Below are 19,939 nucleotides of genomic sequence, written 5' to 3' on the forward strand. Positions count from 1 at the left end.
GGTTCAGGGAACATGGTCACCTCAGTTCCGTCAGTTCCATATAAACGTACTGGAGGCAATGGCACTGTTCTTGACTCTAAAAAGATTACGTCCTCCAAAGTACTCCCACATAAAGCTAGTCCTGGACAGCGCAGTGTTAGTACATTGTATAAACAGAGGAGGCTCCAAGTCACGTCATCTAAACCATGTCATGGTAGCCATATTCTCCCTGGCGGACAAGTTCAGTTGGCATCTCTCCTCCACCCATATAGCTGGAGTGAGAAACGTCATAGCAGATGCTCTAATCCCGATCAGTACCTCTAGAGTCGGGAAATAATGGGTCACTGGACAACAGTTCGTTCCAATGGGTTCTTCAGAGAGTTCCAGGTCTACAGGTAGATCTCTTCGCATCTCAGGCGAACCACAAACTCCGTGTTATGTGGCCCCCAACCTGGACCCTCTGGCCTATGCCACGGACGCCCTGGCTCTAGATTGGAACAACTGGGAGAAGATTTATGTCTTTCCTCCGGTGAATCTTCTCATGAAGGTGCTAAACAAACTCAGGACATTCAAGGGTCAAGTGGCTCTAGTAGCCCCAGACTGGCCGAAGAGCAATTGGTATCCTCTCATCCTGGAACTGGGTCTCCGTCCTCTTCGGATCCCCAATCCCAAGCTCTCCCAGTCAGTACAAACGAAGACTGTGTTCGCTTCCTCAGGGATTCTCAAAACCCTAACTTTATGGATTTCATGAAGTTTGCAGCGAAAAGGGATGCGAATATTGATCCTCAGAATATTCTCTTCTTGGAATCAGATAAGAGAGATTCAACTTTGAGACAGTATGATGCTGCTGTCAAAAAGTTAGCAACCTTCCTGAAAGAATCTGATATTAAGATCATGACAATCAATTCGGCTATATCCTTTTTCAGATCCTTGTTTGAAAAAGGCTTAGCAGCTAGCACAATTACGACAAACAAGTCAGCCTTGAAAAAGATTTTTTCAATTTGGGTTCAACATAGACTTGACAGATTCCTACTTCTCGTCTATTCCCAAGGCCTGTGCTAGACTTAGACCTTCTGTAAGGCCTACGTCAGTATCATGGTTCTTAAACGATGTTCTAAAACTGGCTTCAGAAACCAATAATGACACATGCTCATTTATAATGCTGTTGAGAAAAACTCTATTTTTATTAAGCCTAGCCTCAGGAGCTAGAATTTCAGAACTGTCGGCTTTATCCAGAGATCCGGATCATATTCAGTTCCTTCCCACGGGGGAAGTGCTACTTTCACCAGAACGTAGCTTTTTAGCTAAAAATGAAGATCCTTTGATGAGGTGGGAACCATGGAAGGTACTACCCCTTCCACAAGATATATCTCTTTGCCCAGTTTCAACGTTACGAGCCTTTCTATCTAGGACCTCCTCATCCTCATCGGGTCCTCTCTTTAGGAGAGAAAAAGGTGGTACTTTATCTATTAAAGGCATCAGGCAACAAATCCTGTACTTCATTAAACAAGCCAATCCTGACTCTTTTCCAAAAGCACATGATGTCAGGGCAGTAGCCACCTCAATTAACTATTTCCAACATATGAACTTCGATGAGTTGAAAAAGTATACTGGATGGAAATCACCGACAGTGTTCAAACGTCATTACTTAAAGTCCTTGGAAGCCCTGAAATTTTCAGCAGTTGCAGCGGGTAACATAGTTTCCCCTGACCTCCGACTAATCCTTAGTAGAAGATTCAGTCCTCCTTTCTACCTGCCTCACCCAACAGTTCGTCTATTCCTGCCTTGTTCATTTACGATCACCTTGTGTCTTAGCTGCTTTAATGATGATATAGTGGGTGTCCCTTATTTTTTTGCTAGGGACACTCACATTTGTGATGTTTACTGATCTCGTGGATGTCATCTCCTTATTTTTATGCTAGGAGATACATCTTCTTATAATGGTTACGGGTTTTGTATATTAATTCATATACATTATTTATATTTCGTTATTGTTGAATTTGTTTATTCAACTTGTATATTAATTGCTTTAAATGTTTTTGATACATAAGCTTTACACAAATACTATTTTTGTACATATATGATATGCCTCCTGTATATATGTATATTACCTTAAGTTAAGAAATATTATTAGCAATAAGTATATTTAAGTAATATTTCTATTTGTATCACTGTGTATATGTATCTTTATTAGCAATTATATTGATTTATTTTTATTTTATCTTTTATTTGAGACCCTTTTTAATTTTCTTGAATGTCTTACAATCTTGTCTATTTCTCTGGTACGATTTCGCGCAGCGACACGAGCTGAGCCCAGAAAAGGGATTTTGACGTAAGGAAAAATCTATTTCTGGGCGATTGGCTCGTGTCGCCAGCGAAATATCCTTTAATCTATTATTTCTAGGGTAAATGTACTAACACATACCAGAGAATAAATAAATAAAGAAAAAGGTCAGTATAACTGACTCGCTCACCCTCCCAGAGAGTGTCGGTATGAACACTATGGCGAGTGAGACCACTACCACGAGCCAAATGCCAATAGAAATCTCCCACTACAAAATCCCCACAAGAGGGGAGCCGACCCACAGAGTGGGCAGCACCTACTACTACTACTCCATCCCATGCTGCCGACTGCTGCGCCCCTGGTGGCCATCCTGAAGTTAGCAGACAATCTTGGCGATGGGATGGGTAGGGCGGGATTTCGCTGGCGACACGAGCCAATCGCCCAGAAATAGATTTTTCCTTACGTCAAAATCCCTTTATTAATGGAGCTAGTTACTTAATCATTTAAAATGAAGTCTTACCTCCACCAAGAGCACAAGTGCCAAAGGTAATTAGAGCATACTCAATCCTTCCATGGTACATTTCTAACCATATTAAAAGAATATTTTTAGTTACGTTTTGTTTTTCTCCTGATCCAAACAGGGACCAAAAGAAGGAGCACTAATGGAGGAGAAGCAACACTGGGAGACAGCCAGAAAATACTTGGTAAGCTTAGGGTGCGCTGTAACAAATTGTTTATGTAATCTATCAGCCTCTAGCATCTCCCGATACTTCACAAAACTTTATCCTCTCATCAGATCATTTCTTATCTTCATATGAAGAAAATCACACTCATGCCTCAACAGCTAAGCTAACACACATGCCATCATACACAACTGCAACATTTGGTTTCCACAAACTCATCCCTATCATACTATAATAAACGTACTGTCTGTTTGTCTGTCATTCAATCACGGCCAAACGGCTGGTCAGATAGTCATGAAACTTGGCAGGGTTATGGTGGGGACCCCTAAGATGGTTTGTAGGGGGTGGGGGTGAAAAGGGATTCCCTGAAACTGATCTGTTTCTGGCCGTGAAACGAGGCTGGTTATTCCCGTAGACTTAGTTACTTTACGAATTTTCATACATAATTTCTGTACAACTTCCCCGGAGAAAGTCGCGAATATTTCAGCTCGGACACAATAGAAGATGAAAATTATCATCAATATCCGCAAGATTTTTTGAATAACTTAAATCCATCGGGACTGCCAGTACACAAAATAACGTTGAAGAAGTACTGCCCGGTAATGTTGCTTCGGAATTTCGATCCTGCCAATGGACACTGCAACGGAACGAGGTACACCATTATGGAACTAAACTCCCACGTCATCGAAGCAGTGATAGCAACGGGCCCTCACCGGGGAAAGTCGCGAATATTTCAGCTCGGACACAATAGAAGATGAAAATTATCATCAATATCCGTAAGATTTTTTTAATAACTTAAATCCATCGGGACTACCAGTGCACAAAATAATGTTGAAGAAGTACTGCCCAGTAATGTTGCCTCGTAATTTCGATCCTGCCAATGGAGATTGCAACGGAACGAGGTACACCATTATGGAGCTAAACTCCCACGTCATCGAAGCAGTGATAGCAACGGGCCCTCACACCGGCAAACGTCTGTTCATCCCCCGGATTCCTCTGATGCCTTCGGACAACCAGTTTCCATTCCAGTTACGGCGCAGGTAGTTTCCCATCAACCTGGCCTTCTCATTCACTGCAAACAAGTTGTAGGGCCAGACTTTGGATCGTGTTGGTGTGTTTCTGCCGTCACCCATGTTCACGCATGGCCAACTGTATGTAGTGATGAGCAGAGCAACTGACTCTGCCAACTTGAAATTAAGTTGTGGACAAACTGATAATATTGTGTACATTAATATTCTGAACAAATAGTACATATAAATTTTTCACTTCTGCACCCGTATTTTATCAAGTTTGCTAGTACAGCCTAATGCTTCGTCTGCTTGTAATAGATGACATAATGCAAAACATAAAAGAAGCACAATAATGTATGGGAGAAAATCAGCCAGAAACAGAAAACATTATTACTAACGCCGATTCACACCCTGTGCTCAAGGACACGGCATGAAGAATTCTGACAAGAACTTAAGTGGGCCGGCCGGCTAATGCCATTTTTTAAGGACAGGACTTTGATATTCATAACACTTAATAAGGTGACTTGGGACATCTCCAAACCGCATATGATTTTTGCCTCTGACCTTTGGTTTTGTAACGCCAGGGATTTTTATCCCGAAAATAACCATTTTTCAAATTCTATCTCCTCCCTTGATATTTAATATTAAGACATGGGATTACTACCATATATAGACCTGATGTAGACCTCCAATCGAATGGGGAGTTTTTTTTCTAAAAGTAATTTTTTTTTCTAGATATGAATTTTTCAATATGGTAAAAAAATAAACCCTATAAATCAGGAGAAAAGAATTTATAAAAAAAAGACGAAACAAAAATTGGAAAAAAGGGCTCTATTTGATTGTTCTATAATGTTTTTCTGAGTTATATACCAAATTCCAATGTTATAGCTTTAAAACTAAGTGAGAAGATAGATTTTGAAGGTCAATAAGTATAGTTTTGAGATATGGGCATTCAAAGTTTTCCTTCGTATTTCTATAAAGACAATGTTAATAAATAATGATTATTATGAATGTATATTTCTTTTTTGTGTATTAATAAACCAAAAACTATTTTATTTATCATAATTTAATCATAAATGATGATCCCTTTGCTCATATATCGTAGCCTGGGGCACTGCTTGAGGCAAGATGGGGCACTCCTTCCTACGCAATTCTCTCTCCCCTTCACTAACTCGGCTTATTACGGCGAATTTTCTTCTTCTGTATGTTAGCGAGATTTTTTCCTTGTATTTTCCTCTTTGGCATGATGAAATTCTTGCCGAAACAAAGATAAACAAACGTAAATGCAAGAGAATGTCAGAGGTGAAACTCGAAGGTGTACTCTCTTTTTACAAAGACAATTTAATAAATAAATCATGATTATTATGAATTTCATATTCCATTTTGGGTATTAAAAAACTAAAAATGTTATTGTTATGATACAATAAAGTTTGTTCATACTTACCTGGCAGATATATATAGCTGTATTCTCCGAAGTCCGACAGAATTTCAAAACTCCCGGCACACGCAGTAGGGCGGCCAGGTGGTTAGTACCCATTCCCGCCGCTGGGAGGCGGATATCAGTGAATCATTCCCATTTTCTATTCAGATTTTTCAATCCCACTGGTCCCTGAGGGGAGGTGGGTGGGTACTTTAATTATATATATCTGCCAGGTAAGTATGAACAAACTTTATTGTATCATAACAATAACATTTTGTTCATGAAACTTACCTGTCAGATATATATATAGCTGAATCCCACCATTGGAGGTGGGAAGGGACAGAATAGAAGGATTAGGAAACACCTCAAGTGCAGATGATTGACATCTTGATTCCTTACCTGTTAGCATAGCTGACTTCTTGATTACTATCACCGAAGTCTGCTTTTGCTTTACTAGAGTTGCCAACAAGGTAGTGACCTGTGTAGTTGGTGCGCTCTAGATGATCTGTCAACGGGAGCGTGACCACAATGTGACTAGACCATATTGACCATACTGTGAGGGCAACGAAGCTAAAACCACCACCTGACCTAACCTATCGAAGTTAGTCCCATAACTTCTAGGCTAACGAAAGGGAAAGCGCCTCAAGCGACCAACCCTTCAAAGTTAAAAGCACACCTATCCCTTTTCTATAGGATAGGATTCGTGCTGCTTCCTGCCTCCAATACTACGGATATGTATGGTCCTAGCGACTCGCAGATCTCATAGTCGTCTTCACATCCCGTCAGGAGTGTGAAGCGAACACAGAGTTGCTTCGCTCAAACGTGGCACTCAGGATATTACCGAGTGTCCCCATGCTCTGTTGAAATGCTTCCGAGGCCGCGCCCTCACCTCGTGAGCATTTACTTTAAAAGGTTTCAAATCTTTGTTCAAACATGACGAATGAGCCTCTTAGAAAGACTCCTTAAAAATAACGCCAGGGCGTTCTTCGACATGGGCAAGTCTGGTCTTTTTTACGGAACACCGCAGATTGTCCGAATGACCTCGACTTTCTTTAGTTTTATCAAGATAAAACTTGAGAGTCCCGACAGGGCACAGGACTCTCTGTGGCTCTTGCCCAAAAATTTGTGCCATCCCCTTGATCTCCAGGTCTCTGGGCCAAGGGTTAGACGGGTTTTCGTTCTTAGCAAGAACGGAAGGCTTAGAGGACACCGAATTATGTCCTCTAAAGCCAAAACCTCTGATGATGGCTAAAACCTCACTACCATCTTTGCCGCAGCTAGAGTGGTTAGAAAATTAGCCTTTCTGGTTACGTGTATTAAGTTTACAGAAAGGAGAGGTTCGAAATGCTTTGACATCAGGAACTTCAGACTACATCTAAGTTCCATGCCGGAAGCTTCGATCTAAAAAATTTCAAGATTTCCACAGACCTCAAAGATCGTGAAGGGCTTTGTTGTTTGACAGATCCGAATCTCTGAGCCTAGAGGCCGTCAACATATTTCCGTATTCTACAATAGTTTGGGACTGCTAGCTTATCCCATACTTCAGACGGAATGGGAAGGCGGTAAAGTAATTCACAGAGGTCAGAGGTGGAGGAACAGTCATTCTTCCTGCCCTATGTCCAGAAACGGCCCACTCCGATTGGTACACTGCAAAATATGCAGCACTGCTTTGCTTTGGCAATGAGACTTGCAATTAATCTTGAAGATCCTCTCGCTTCTTGACAGTCTGAACGCATTCAGACTCAGAGCGGAGAGATTTTAGGTACCTCTCGAAGTGAGGCTGTTAGAGTAGACCGATTCTCTCGGGTGAAGGGTCCTTGGAAAGTGCTCTCTGAAGGACGTGACCTCTGTGAATCCAGCCTCTCGAAGGCCAACATGGGCGATCAGCGTCTTTCTCACTCCCTCTGACGCCAGCGATTATCTTATTACATTTCCTAAGCTTTTGAATAGGGGAAAAGGGCTAACCAACTATCCCCATTCCATACTATAGGATGGCGTCTATTGCTACCGCTCTCGGAATCGAGAATAAGGGCCGCAACGTTAGAGGAAGCTTCTTCGTCTTCAATATTGCAAAATCTACGAAAGGACGTCCCCAAAGTCTCCACAACTCTCGACATACTTCTAAGCGAGGATTACTCAAAAGTCAAACGTCAGTAGTTGCTGCCGGTCGATCGAGAAGATCCGCACGGACGTGCAATCGTGTAACGACCTCTTAAGGATCGTTACGTTCCGTGCCTATGCCGATAACCATCTCTCTTTTCTTGGGATATGAGAGAGCTGCGGAATTATCTGAGATGATTTGGACCACTCGACCAAAACCTCACTCTTCGAGGAACTGGAGAGCCAACCAAATTGCTTCCAATTCTTTTAGATTATGTGCCAGGACCTCTGTCCGGATGCCTGGCTCCCTCTCATTATCACCTGAGGTGATCCTTAACCCATTGAGAGACGTTTAGAATTATCTCTAGATCTTTGATGTTATTTCAGTTCTCCTGTAGGAAAAACTGTAGAGGTCTGAATTGCAGTCTATTCAGGGAAACAAGCTTCTCCAGCGAGGAAAATGGTCCCCAGCAGACTCATCCATTCCCTCACTAAGCATGCTTCCTTCCCTAATAAGGCTGCGCTTTGCATAAGCAGGAGAGCATTATTATAGTGCTATGCTGCGGTAGACTCGTACAGAATTCTGTTACAGTGCGGTAAGCAGCGCCGAACATGTCTAAGAGATATCTCTGTTGAAAATTTCTTAGCAAAAGGAAGTCGTTTATTCATGATTACCAGAAATCCCCTCAACCCGAGGCGAAAGTCATGATTGTAGGGCAGAGATACGGTTCGTAAATCAATCCCGCGGGAGAGAGAGACGTAACCGACTGAGCAGTACAACGAGCTACCTAACACTGAGTTGGTGACAGTGTGAGACACTGTGACAGTTACAGGCAGCAGCTTATGTTCACCTTCTCGCAGTCTTATGCCGAGTTGCCAGCTATTCTATTCATCTAAGGAATAGATTTTCCATTATTTGAACAGAAACTCTCAAGTTGGCATATCTAAGCGAAACAGAATTCGCTAATACAGAAGCTGATTTTGTGTTGTCGTAACATTACGCTTAATTAACCAAATGTTAAATCGGAAACTCCTGGAAAGTTGCCGGGAGTACCGATTAAATATACTGCGTCATCCACAATGACAGCAACCTCTCGTTTCGCACTATTCTGCCTGAGTTACCAGCTACTCTCTTCTACGAAGGAATAGGTTCGTTACTATTATCGATCATAAGAAAATTCTCAAGCAGGCATATTTAAGCGAAACATAATTCGCTACATGCAGAAGCTGAGTTGGTGTTGTTGTAACAATACCTTCAAGCATTGTCCTTACACCGGAAACTCCTGGAAGTTTGCAGGAAGGACCGATTAAATACACTTAAAATAACAGTCCTTTCGGTTGCCATCTGTAGAGGTAACCACGATATGCGTATATGACTTGAACTTTACATTAGTAATATGACGCGAAGATAAAATACCTAAGTATTGCAGTCACTTGAACATCTAATTCTCTACTACATTCTTTCCTCCTCGACGAGGAAGAGAGAGAGAATGGAAATCGACTGTCTTCATTCTTTTTGCCAAGAAAAGGAATAATATTATTCAAATGGAAATCCTCAAGTGAGAACCGAAGATCGAAAAGGAAAGTTCAAGCTTCTTATGATATTTGACATAAGACTTCATGGACGTAGTCTATAAGTCTTTTTCCTGGATGAGCCTCGACTAATGAATGAGAGCTCTTTCGAAATTTTGTTACTTATCCGCCCGCGCTTATGCGATAAAATGTTATTAAGAACCTTGTCAATGAGAACTAACCCAATTGCATGACGGAAAGTAATCCAGGAATTCGAGCATATAGCCTTCCCGATTCCCGCAGAAATCGAGGAAGGGGCAGGATTCCTGATTAGAGACTGGGCTTACGACAGGAAGGACCTTAATGTTCCCCTTCGGCAGCGCAATCCCGAAAGCAGACGAGGCGTTTTATGACACCGAAATCTGCTTACAGTTTTCCTGGAATTCATCAAGTGATGGATTCTATTGAACGCTCCCTTCGTAGAAAGCGAAGTAGACATCTTGACAAGACCAAACTCCTTCCTCTACTTCGACGACGCCCCTCTTGAAGAGCGTTCTTGCAGGAATCCTGCCGCACGTCTTGATGCGTAGGACGCCTATCGTTCTGAAGAACGTCCTGGCAAGGTGCTCTACCGAGCGTCATGACGTGTAGGATGCCGAGCGTCTTCAAAAGCGTCCTCGCTAGCGTCCTGGCGAGCGTCCTCGCTAGCGTCCTGGCGAGCGTCCAGATGTGTAAGACATCGAGCGTCTTCCAAAAAGCTTATCAATGTTTATGACGTCGAGCGTCTTCTGAAAGGCCACCCGAAAAGCGTCCTGGAGAGCCGCACACTGCTCCTGAAGTGTGAGAGCACTATAGGAAGACATAAGGCTATCGTCTCCAAGACGGCCTTAAAGACTTTCGTTACCTTCTAACAAAGACGGTGGCCGCCTGTGCAACATTTTGCGTCTTAGTAATGCAATGAACATATCCAGACACGCGCTCAAAAAAGGAACGCCGGAGCGTTCCGAAAGGCATCGTCGCGAGGTGCTTGCCGAACGTCCTGATTGCATTCTTTGAGCGTCTTGAAGAGCGTCCGGAATAGAAGAGCGACGAACATCAAGGGAAGCGTCATAGTGAATGACGTGCGTCAACACGAGTAACTTGAGAGGCTTCCTGGCGAGGGGAGAGCCGCTCATGAAACGCGAGCGTCCTAAGCATAAGTACGGTGATCGTCATCAGGACGAGTCTTAAGGACGTTCGCCACTCTTGACAAAAACAAAACGACGGCCGGCTGTGCGACATCTTGCGTCTTTGTCACGCTCAGTCTACACTGCAGAAGGGCATTTAAAAGGACGCCTGTGTGTTCTTGGGTATGAGGAATTCTTTGCCCTTCTCCTGTCGAAAACTAGGATAGTCTGTCCAGTGTCATCTCTGTCCACTGACAGAGCGTCCCTTAGGGACTAGTAAGATGCGTCTTGGCGAGCTGTTTGACTATGCAAATCAGCTTGCCGGACGTCAATCTTATGAGCTTGAACAATATCCCGTTTCGTAGTAAAGCGAACGTCACATAACGTATACATAGCGCCATGAGGGGAGGAGGAAACCTTAGCCGATGACAAATAAGACCTCCTTGGAGCGTCCACCAAATTGGCGAAATCTCCTTGAGAAGAAGACGGTGCTTTCAATCCTGTTTCTTCTCCTGTTTCGTACCAGATCCCAGCTCTCCCTTTCAGTCTAGATGGAGGAAGTGCAAACGAAGTCTTCCCTTTAACCTTCCTTGAATCCATCCAATCCTGGACTCTCTTAAACGCTCTCTTCGCAGAGAGCGAAGTGGCCATCTTAACGAAGCCAGGGGCCTTCCTGGCCTTCGATGAGGCAAATTGTGAAGGTGGAGCGTCTTGGAAAGCAAGAAAACAATCCTTGCTACAAGAGTAAAGACGTTCCTTCCTCTCGATAGAGCGTTGAATGTCTCGAAAGGCATCCTTGTGAGGGTCCTGCCTTAAGGACATTTTTAATCTCTTGACCAAGACGACAGCCGCCTGTGCGACATTTTGCGTCTTTGTCACGCTTATCGATATTAAGTCAAGCCGAAGGGACGCCAGATCGATGTGGGTTCCCCGTAACCCTCCTTCGGCTTTCGACATGCCCTCTCCCTAGTCCTGGGAGTCCGACAGAGGTCCAGGCCTAGAGGCGTTATGGGGCGGATCTGACGTTCCCTCCTGACGAGAGAGAGGACGTGAAGCGTCCTCTTCTCTAAAGCTTCTTAGAGGGCGCGAGTCCTTCCGAGAGCTCCAACCTTGCGGGGAGGACGCCTCGGAGGACGAGAAGCAATCTTTCATGATTCGTGCACGTGCACGATCTTTGGCAGCCTTATCCTGCCGAAGGGACGCCAGATCGGTGGGGGGGTTCCCGTAACCCTCCTTCGGTTTTCAACTTGCCCCCTCCCTGGTCCTGGGAGTCCGACAGAGGTTTAGACCTAGAGGCGTTATAGGACCGATCTGACGCCCCCTCCACAACACTAGGGGGCAAAATCAACATCACTACACTCACAACACTGATTGGAGAGCGAGCACTTTTTCAAGCTTACTTGATGTAATCCACAATAATAGAAAGGGCATTACTTCTCACAGAACTTCCTCTAGGCCCGTAAGCCATACCACAGGGTTAGGCAAAATAAAGTCTACTGGAGGTTAGTAGGTTCATTATCCTAACTTCTGTTACTGTGGAGGAAGACCTCCTGATTCTATCACGCTCTAATTTGCGTACATACGAATCATATGTCTTTTTCGGAATCAGTCAACATTACACTAATTACATTGATCTCTCAACAAAGAAAACATGTAAACGTCATGTATACTAAACGAGTGTCTACCGAAGGTTTCGGTAGCCTCCCCTTACCCGTTGCAGACAACAAAATCTGAAACTAGGCTAACTAGATTCAGACATCATATGCAATGAAAAAATTTTAATTAATTTATGATAGCGTATGCCTAGCCACAAATCCAAGTCAATCATTCAAAAAATAAGTAGGATACTTAAGCGGCTAATGAAGTTTCAAAATCCTAGGCGGAGGTAATGGAAACAGGTGTTTTCACTACCGCGACAGAGAAAAATCTGAATAGAAAATGGGAATGATTCCTGATATCCGCCTCCCAGCGGCGGGAATGGGTACTAACCACCTGGCCGCCCACTGCGTGTGCCGGGAGTTTTGAAATTCTGTCGGACTTCGGAGAATACAGCTATATATATATCTGACAGGTAAGTTTCATGAACAAACTGTTATTTATCATAAATGAAGATCCCTTTGCTTAAAGATCGTAGCCTTGGGCACAGTGTGACGTGTGCTGTCAGGCAAGACGGGGCGGGGCGTTACTACGCAACCCTTACTATGCAACCCTCCCCTCTCTCTTCACTAACTACGCGTATATTATGATATTCTGTAATAATACTTGAGTGACTTTTCTTCGTCTGTATGTTAGCGAGATGTTTTCCTTGTCTTTTCCTCATTGGCATGATGAAATTCTTGCCGAAACATACATAAACATACGTTAAAGCAAACGAATGTCAGAGGTGAAATCGAACGTGTAGAGTACTTGAAGTTTGTGCTCGCACTGATGGTTGGAATGGTAGCTGACTGAAGTGAAGTCTCCCTTCTCGACTCGGAGAATGTCTACAGATGCCGTTTCTCCCAATTTCTTTGACAATAATTATCAAAATTTACGGTAATAGAAGAAATATTGCATTTTCTTGTACGGATCTATGTTTTAGGCGTATTGAGTTACGTTAACTAATTACCCTGTAACTACGAAAGTAAGAGGAATTTTGACAAAATATTTTGTATACGTATTCTCAATTGCCATATGAACCTCTATGAATTTTTTCATGACTTTGCATTTTTCGCCCTATACCACCATATATAGGGGTTCCGGCCGGCCCCCTTAAACACTCTAACACCACCTGGTGGGACACAGGTGATTACAAAGACAGTCCTAATAGGTTAGCCAAGCGTTATTAGTACAAAATAGTAAAAGAATGGAATAAGAGTACAAGATAATGAAAACTGAAAAAATGTGAATGAAATTAACTTTATTTTCTAAACTTGGCATTGCTAAACTTTCTGGTGGTTGTTGTTAACCACAAAATGTGCAAAAGAATAAGGAAGTGGCTACTTCCTGCTGGTAAATTCAAGGCCTTCATCCATCAACAGTCACTTTTTAGACTACTTTTCTCTTTCTTCCAAAATTTGTGAGGTTACATGTCTATGTTACTTCGGCAATGTGAAGTATGACAGTTATGAGTGATGGGTTTGTCATCTAAATTTTATACACATAATAAGAACAAAATACTATACCTGGTGGATTTGTGCCTTTGAAAAGTTGATCTTAGCACGCGTCATATTAGAAATCTCAGCACTGATGTTCATATATTCACCTGGAACAAACCCTGAACGATCAACTCTCAAGACTAACGATAGTGGCCCACTTCTACACCATAAACAACACATGTAGTCATGCTTGTTACATTCTATCTTCATCTGTGAAAATGTTGAAGAACGTTATTAATGTATGATTTTTAAAAAACTACTATTATACAGATAATAACTTCTTACATTACTGAAATGCTAATACATTTTCTTACATTACTGAAATGCTAACACATTCATTTAATGGAAAACCAGAGTGCATAATTGCTAATTTCTTGAGTACAGTTATAGTAAAAACAAGGCACAACTGTGTTATGCTTGAGAAGCCTCAATTTAGTAACCATCCACAAGCAGTCTTTTACTTCCCTGTGCTCCACCATACAGTACAGGGTTAATTACTTCTGAGGGTTAATTACTTCTGGTGTCAAAATGACTGTACATACTTTATGCAATACATTCACCTTATCATTATTTGCATCACTCACATGTGCATACTTGGTACTGGAACCACTGAATAATTGTATATCATTTTTATCCCAAACATACTACCATGAGGTAGTATGTTTTTGGATTAAAAGTTTATCATATTCTGTTTGAGACATTTTCATTCAATGTTATTGTGCTTGTTAGAGTAAAATGACAAGTTTTCTAAGACAATTTGTATTTTTCATAGCTAAAAACCTGAGGTCTTAACAATTGGGTAATTTCTAGCGCCTAGCTGGATCCGGTTAAAAAACAGATGAAAGCAAGGAATCTTGTGATATCTGGCAATGCATGCATAGATCAGGTGAAGATTGGTCAAGGGCCACTCACCTATGCCACTGCGTCAGTCTTTCCCAACTCAGGATGTCTTAACACACAGGGGCGGCTAGAGGCGGGCAGTACGTATAATGTTAAAACCTCAGGTTTGTAGCTATGAAAAATACAATTTGTCTTAGAAAATTTGCCATTCGTTCATAAGTGTACAAACCTTCGGTCTTAACAATAGGATAGACTCATACATGGAGGGAGGTACAAGACATCCTAAACCGGCTGGGGCCCTACCCACCAGTCCAGCTTCCAAAAGAAATTACTTCTGGGGAGGGACTGAAGCCTGTTGAGAAGCTAGATAAACTGATATCTAACTACTCAGACCCTGAGTGACGTACAATGATATATGGGAGAACCACTGTATAGGGAACCAAAGAGAAACTTTGACTATCCAATAGCAAACCAATACACCAGGGTTTGTACTAATCCCAACTCCTCCTTGCCAAGGAGTGGAGCATATGCTACCGAATAGAGGGTTTGATATTTGTATATTAAGCGACCACACTATCAGTATGACTACATTACTCACCTGTATCAAACCAGTCTAACAAATGACGTGTCTATTCCTTAACCTGCTCGAACGAAGAAGAAAAGGTACAAGAGAAAGACGGAGACCAGCCAACTCACTCATTCTCTCATCCACACAATCATCTTAGGTAAGATACAAAAGTGCCCTGTTAAGGGCAACTATGAGTTACACAACTTGTTGGGCAGCCACCCCAGGAGCCAGGGAAAACGTGTCTGCAGATCTGTGAGCAATATCCTTAAGATGAAAAGAGGTGAACGTGGACTGGCGTAACCAAGTACCAGCGCTCAGCACTCTATGTACAGCCAAGTTCTTTTTGAAAGCCAGAGAGGGACCAATACCCCTAACGTCATGCGCTCTACCCTGCACAGACGTGGTGGTGGAATCATCAAGAGTCAAGTATGCCTGTCTGATGGCTTCCTGTATCCAATAAGAGATAGTATTCTTAGACACCTCTTTCTTTGTATGGCCTGTGCTAATAAAATGAAAGCAGCAGCCTGGTCTAAGGTGCCGAGTCCTTTTAAGATAGCAACGCAGGGCCCAGACAGGGCACAACAAATGCTCTTGAGCATCACCATCCACAAAGTCATTCAGTGATGGTATGGAAAACAAAGTGAACCTGTCATCATGCACAGAGGGATTTTGGGTCTTGGCCATGAATTCCGGGACAAACTCGAAGGAAATCGACCCCCAACCCCTGGTGTTCTTCACCTCATAGCTCAGACCATGGAGCTCTCCTACCCTCTTGGAAGATGCTAAGGCCAGAAGGAAAACTGTCTTGAGCGTCAAGTTCCTGTCAGATAAGCGACGCAAAGGCTCATATGGGCTCTTAGAGAAGCTCTTGAGAACCAAGGAAACATCCCACGTCGGAGGCTTGAGCTCTCTAGAAGAACTCGACTGCTCAAACCCCTTAACTAGCAAGGAAAGTTCCCAGGAAGAGATGTTGATACTTTTAAAGCGTAACACCAAACTCAGGGCCGCCCTGTAGCCTCTAATGGCAGAAACGGACAAACGTTTCTCATCTCTGAGGGAGGTTAAAAAGTCTGCTATTCGCTGAATAGAGGTAACAAGTGGAGAAAAACCCCTTTTATGACACGAATCACAGTAGATCGCCCATTTGTCTTGGTAAGCTGCGGAGGTGGACTTTCTGAGACTGCTAGACATATGCTCTGCTGTTCTCTGAGAAGAAAAGCCTCTCACTCAGAGGAGATAGATACTTGATAGCCTCCAACCATGAGGAGACAGGGATTATACTGACTGGTGGAACCTTTCCGCATGGGGCTGACACAAATGTCGCCAAGGGGGAATCTCCCTCGGAACCTCTGACAACAATGACAGCAGATCTGGGAACCATTCTGCCTGAGGCCACAGAGGGGCGAGGGGCTACCAAAGTCATCCTGAGACCCTGTGAACTCATTAGCTTGTTCAGAACTTGATGGATCAAACAAAACGGATGGAAGGCATACACCTTCAGGTTGTCCCAAGGATGTTGGAATGTGTCTTCTGCCAATGCTAAAGGATCTGGGACCACTGAACAGAATATCTCCAGCGTCCTGTTGAAGCGTGTCGCAAAAAGGTCCAGCATGGGTCTCCCACAAACCTGGAAAAGCTTGTCTGCTACCACTTGATGAAGGGACCATTCTGTGCCTAGGATCTGATCCAGACGACTGAGTTTGTCTGCGACCACATTCCGTTTGCCTGGGATATACCTGGCTGAGAGCTCTAACGAATTGCTGACCGCCCACTGGTGAACCTAGACAGTCAAGGCGTGAAGTTGACGAGAAACCAGGCCTCCCTGTTTGTTCACATAGGCTACCACCATGGTATTGTCTGACATGAGAACGACAGAATGACCTTCTACCTTCTCCCGAAACTCCTTTAGACGACCCAGGAAGGCTGCCTTCAACTCCAAGATGTTGATATGTTGCTGTTTGTCCTCCAAACTCCAAACGCCTGAAGTGATGAGGCCGCCTAAATGAGCCCCTCAACCTGCGAGGGAGGCGTCTGAGAACAGAAGGAAGTCTGGTGGAAGAGATGCAGAGGGACACCCTTCGAAAGATTCTGGCTGTCCAACCACCAACGAAGGTCTTCTCTCACTTCCAGAGACAGAGGAACCATTAACAGGGGTGAGTCCCCCACCGGAGACCAGATTCTCCCAGTCTCCATTGCAGAGACCAAAGATGAAGATGTCCATGAGGGACCGGCTTCTCCAGGGAGGACAACACTCCCAGAAAAACCTGCCACCGATGAGCTCACTGATGTGATTCCGACAGGAAGTGGCACCACCACCCGCAACTTCTCGAATCTCTGATCCGACAGGAAAATTTTTGCCACTGTCATATCGATAACCATGCCCAGGTAGAGAATCCTTTGACTGGGTACAAGATTTGACTTTTCCTGGTTGACTACGATGCCCAGTTCCAGACAGAACCAAAGTAGACGATCCCTGTCCTGCAGCAGCTTTTCCCTGGAAACTGCCAAGACCAACCAATCGTCGAGGTACCTCAGCAAACGGATCCCCTGAGCATGGGCCCAATTTGACACGAGAGAAGACCCTTGTGAACACTTGAGGGGCTGTCGTCAGCCCGAAGCACAAGACTTTGAACTCGAAGACCTTGCCTCCAAGAGAGAAGTGAAGGAACTTCCTGGACATCGCCTGGACATCGGATGAACAGGGATTTGGAAGTATGCATCCCTTAAGTCTATTAACAGCATGAAGTCGCCTTCCCTCATGGCTGCCAACACCGAACGCGGGGTCTCCATCTTGAACCGTGTCTCCCTGATGAAGTGATTCAAGGTGGATAAGTCAATCACAGGTCTCCATCCTCCCGACGCCTTGGGCACCAAGATGCGACTGTAAAACCCCAGAGATGGATGCATCCCAGAGATGGATGCATCACTTCCTCTATCACATCACTGTCCAGCATCTTCAGTACTTCCTCCCGAAGAGCCAAGAGCTTCAGAGAATCTGGAGGATATGCATTCCTGAGCTGTGGTTTGTCCGACAGAGGAGGAGAGAAGTCGAATGGCAGTAGGTACCCGACCCGAAGGACATCTACCACCCACTTCTCCGCTCCATAACTCTGCCACTTGGCCCAGCGGCCCACCATGCAACCCCCCAACCGTGGTGCAGGAGAGGGAGAGGCGCCTAACCTACCGACAGCCCCCTTTACCTCTGCCCCTTGGGCCCCTTCTTGGCTTAAAAGAACGAGAGCGAAAGGGGCGTTGATCCTCTGACCTAGGCTGAGTTAAACGGGAAGGCCCTGCCAAACTTGAAGTCCTACCAGGCTACGATCTCCTTGACTGCTGCTGGTCAAGGGGAGGAGGAAGAGCCAGACGTCTCCGAGGACGAGACTCTGACTTAGACACAGCCTGGTGCACCAATCTGTCTTTGGTGTCAGCCCGGCATCGGTCTATCGCATTCTCGAGCTCTGTCCGAGGAAACAAATGCTGGGACTCCAACAGATCTCCGTTCCTCAATGCCAGCAAGGACTCCGTGTCAACTGATCTCTCCATCCTAGACAAAGCCACATCTCTTCTAATCAGAAGAAGGTTAGCCCATAAATTCACACTGAGGTGAGCCATATATGAAAACGCCTTGCCTCTGAACTGCAACAGACTGGCAAGCGAGGATGCACTCACCAACCCTTCCGGGAACCTGTCAGAAGCTATCTTGGTAATGACCACAGGCCAGAAGTCCAGCCAAGAAACCGTCAGCAACATGGAGGCTGCCGTAGATTCCAACACTGAGGCATCTTGAGGAGACAAGGACAGAGCCACCGACCTCACCTGCTCCAAAGTCAATCCCGGCTTAGGCGAATGACGTCTGGATTAAGATGGCGTGACATAAAAAATGCAGAGTTCGTAGCATAGTACTTCCTATGTCTTGTGAGGCGGGGATAGTAGTTTGGCAGAGCCCCTAGAGCGAAGCGAACTGCCCCGGTCCGAAACAGAGGCGTTAATTTTATGCAAGACCGACTGGACGTGCCCCGACAAAGGAAGCTGAGGAGATGAATTGGAACCCTGTGTAGCTCCCATCAAGGCTTCCAAGCAAGAAGGAGTGTAAGATGACTGAGCCCGAGTCCTACTTTCCAAATTGTTGAACACACGAATGAGATCAACAACTTCCAAAAAGGAAGACAAAAACTCTTGCGTGTCTCCCTCCTCCTGCTCCAGCAACGGAGACCGACGAAAAGAAGGATGTGTGGGCTCCTCTAAGGCACCTTCCCATTAAAATTAACAGAAGGATCAGCAGCCAAGCAGCCTGAAACACCAACTAACCTGTCTGGGCTGGGTCCACGCGTCAGCTCCCAAGACAAACCCACTATAACACTAGGAACATCACTACGTACTCCTCCGACAGATAACTTATTAACATGTCCATGAATGGTCATGAGCGTGGCAGACGTACGAATGTGAGTTGGAAAGGAATCCTGAACACTCGAGATTGAAGGAGAATCCCCCAAAGTCGAACTCTTGGAAGCACCAGTGAGAGGGACAGGCAAACATTCTTGCTGCACCAACTCACCTTCAACCTCTTGACAGGCGCCTTGTGATCCTTACGGCGACGAATAGGCCTTGGAGAAGAAGGAGCACTTGCATCATGTGCACAGACAGGAGGTTGCAACACGCTCGCGATGTGCACGGAAGGGGGAGGTTGCAACACGGCCGCGATTCGATGCAGAGGACGAAGCAGCCACTGCAGACTGTACAAGGGAAGATACACTAACACTCTCCGAAACACCAACATTCTCGAGAACACATCTGCATTGTTCCTCCCTCGTAGGCGAAGAAAGAGTAAAGTCCTTAGCCTTCCAATGCTTGATACGCCGACGTGGCGTAGAGGGGGAAGAGGGAGAGGAAGACAGCGCTGGCTTCTTAAGCGATCTCTTTGCAGGAGGCATGGACGAAGCAACGTGTTTCCTTCCAGTCCTCCCAACCGACAAGGCAGCCAACTTATCATCCAAAACAGAGTCCAACCTCTTAAGCACTGCCTGGCATATAACCTGACTGATCTGCAAGAGAAGGCTCTGATGACATGGAAGAAGATGTAGCGAACCTGGCAGCAGGGATGATGTCACGGCTGAGAGAGGCATTGCAGAGGAGACGACTCGGAGTGACGTCACAAGCGGTGATGACGTCGCGGCTTGTGTGAAAGGGAATCAGATGCCACTGGTGGAGGAATACACATTGACGGATCCTGTGACCTCATC

At 44.7% G+C, this 19,939-nt stretch overlaps 1 protein-coding gene across 5 annotated transcripts in view; it reads right to left on the minus strand.

Moving 5' to 3' along the window:
• Positions 1 to 19,939, minus strand: part of LOC135198090 (arrestin domain-containing protein 1-like) — a 278,270-nt gene that overhangs the window by 145,805 nt on the left and 112,526 nt on the right. For all 5 annotated transcript variants that reach the window (XM_064225523.1, XM_064225522.1, XM_064225518.1 and 2 more), the window contains exon 5: positions 13,319 to 13,501. In XM_064225523.1, coding sequence (XP_064081593.1) covers positions 13,319 to 13,501 — 183 coding nt within the window. The remainder of the gene's footprint in view (positions 1 to 13,318; positions 13,502 to 19,939) is intronic.

This window comes from Macrobrachium nipponense, chromosome 21 (assembly GCF_015104395.2).
Source record: "Macrobrachium nipponense isolate FS-2020 chromosome 21, ASM1510439v2, whole genome shotgun sequence".
Taxonomy (NCBI): domain Eukaryota; kingdom Metazoa; phylum Arthropoda; class Malacostraca; order Decapoda; family Palaemonidae; genus Macrobrachium; species Macrobrachium nipponense.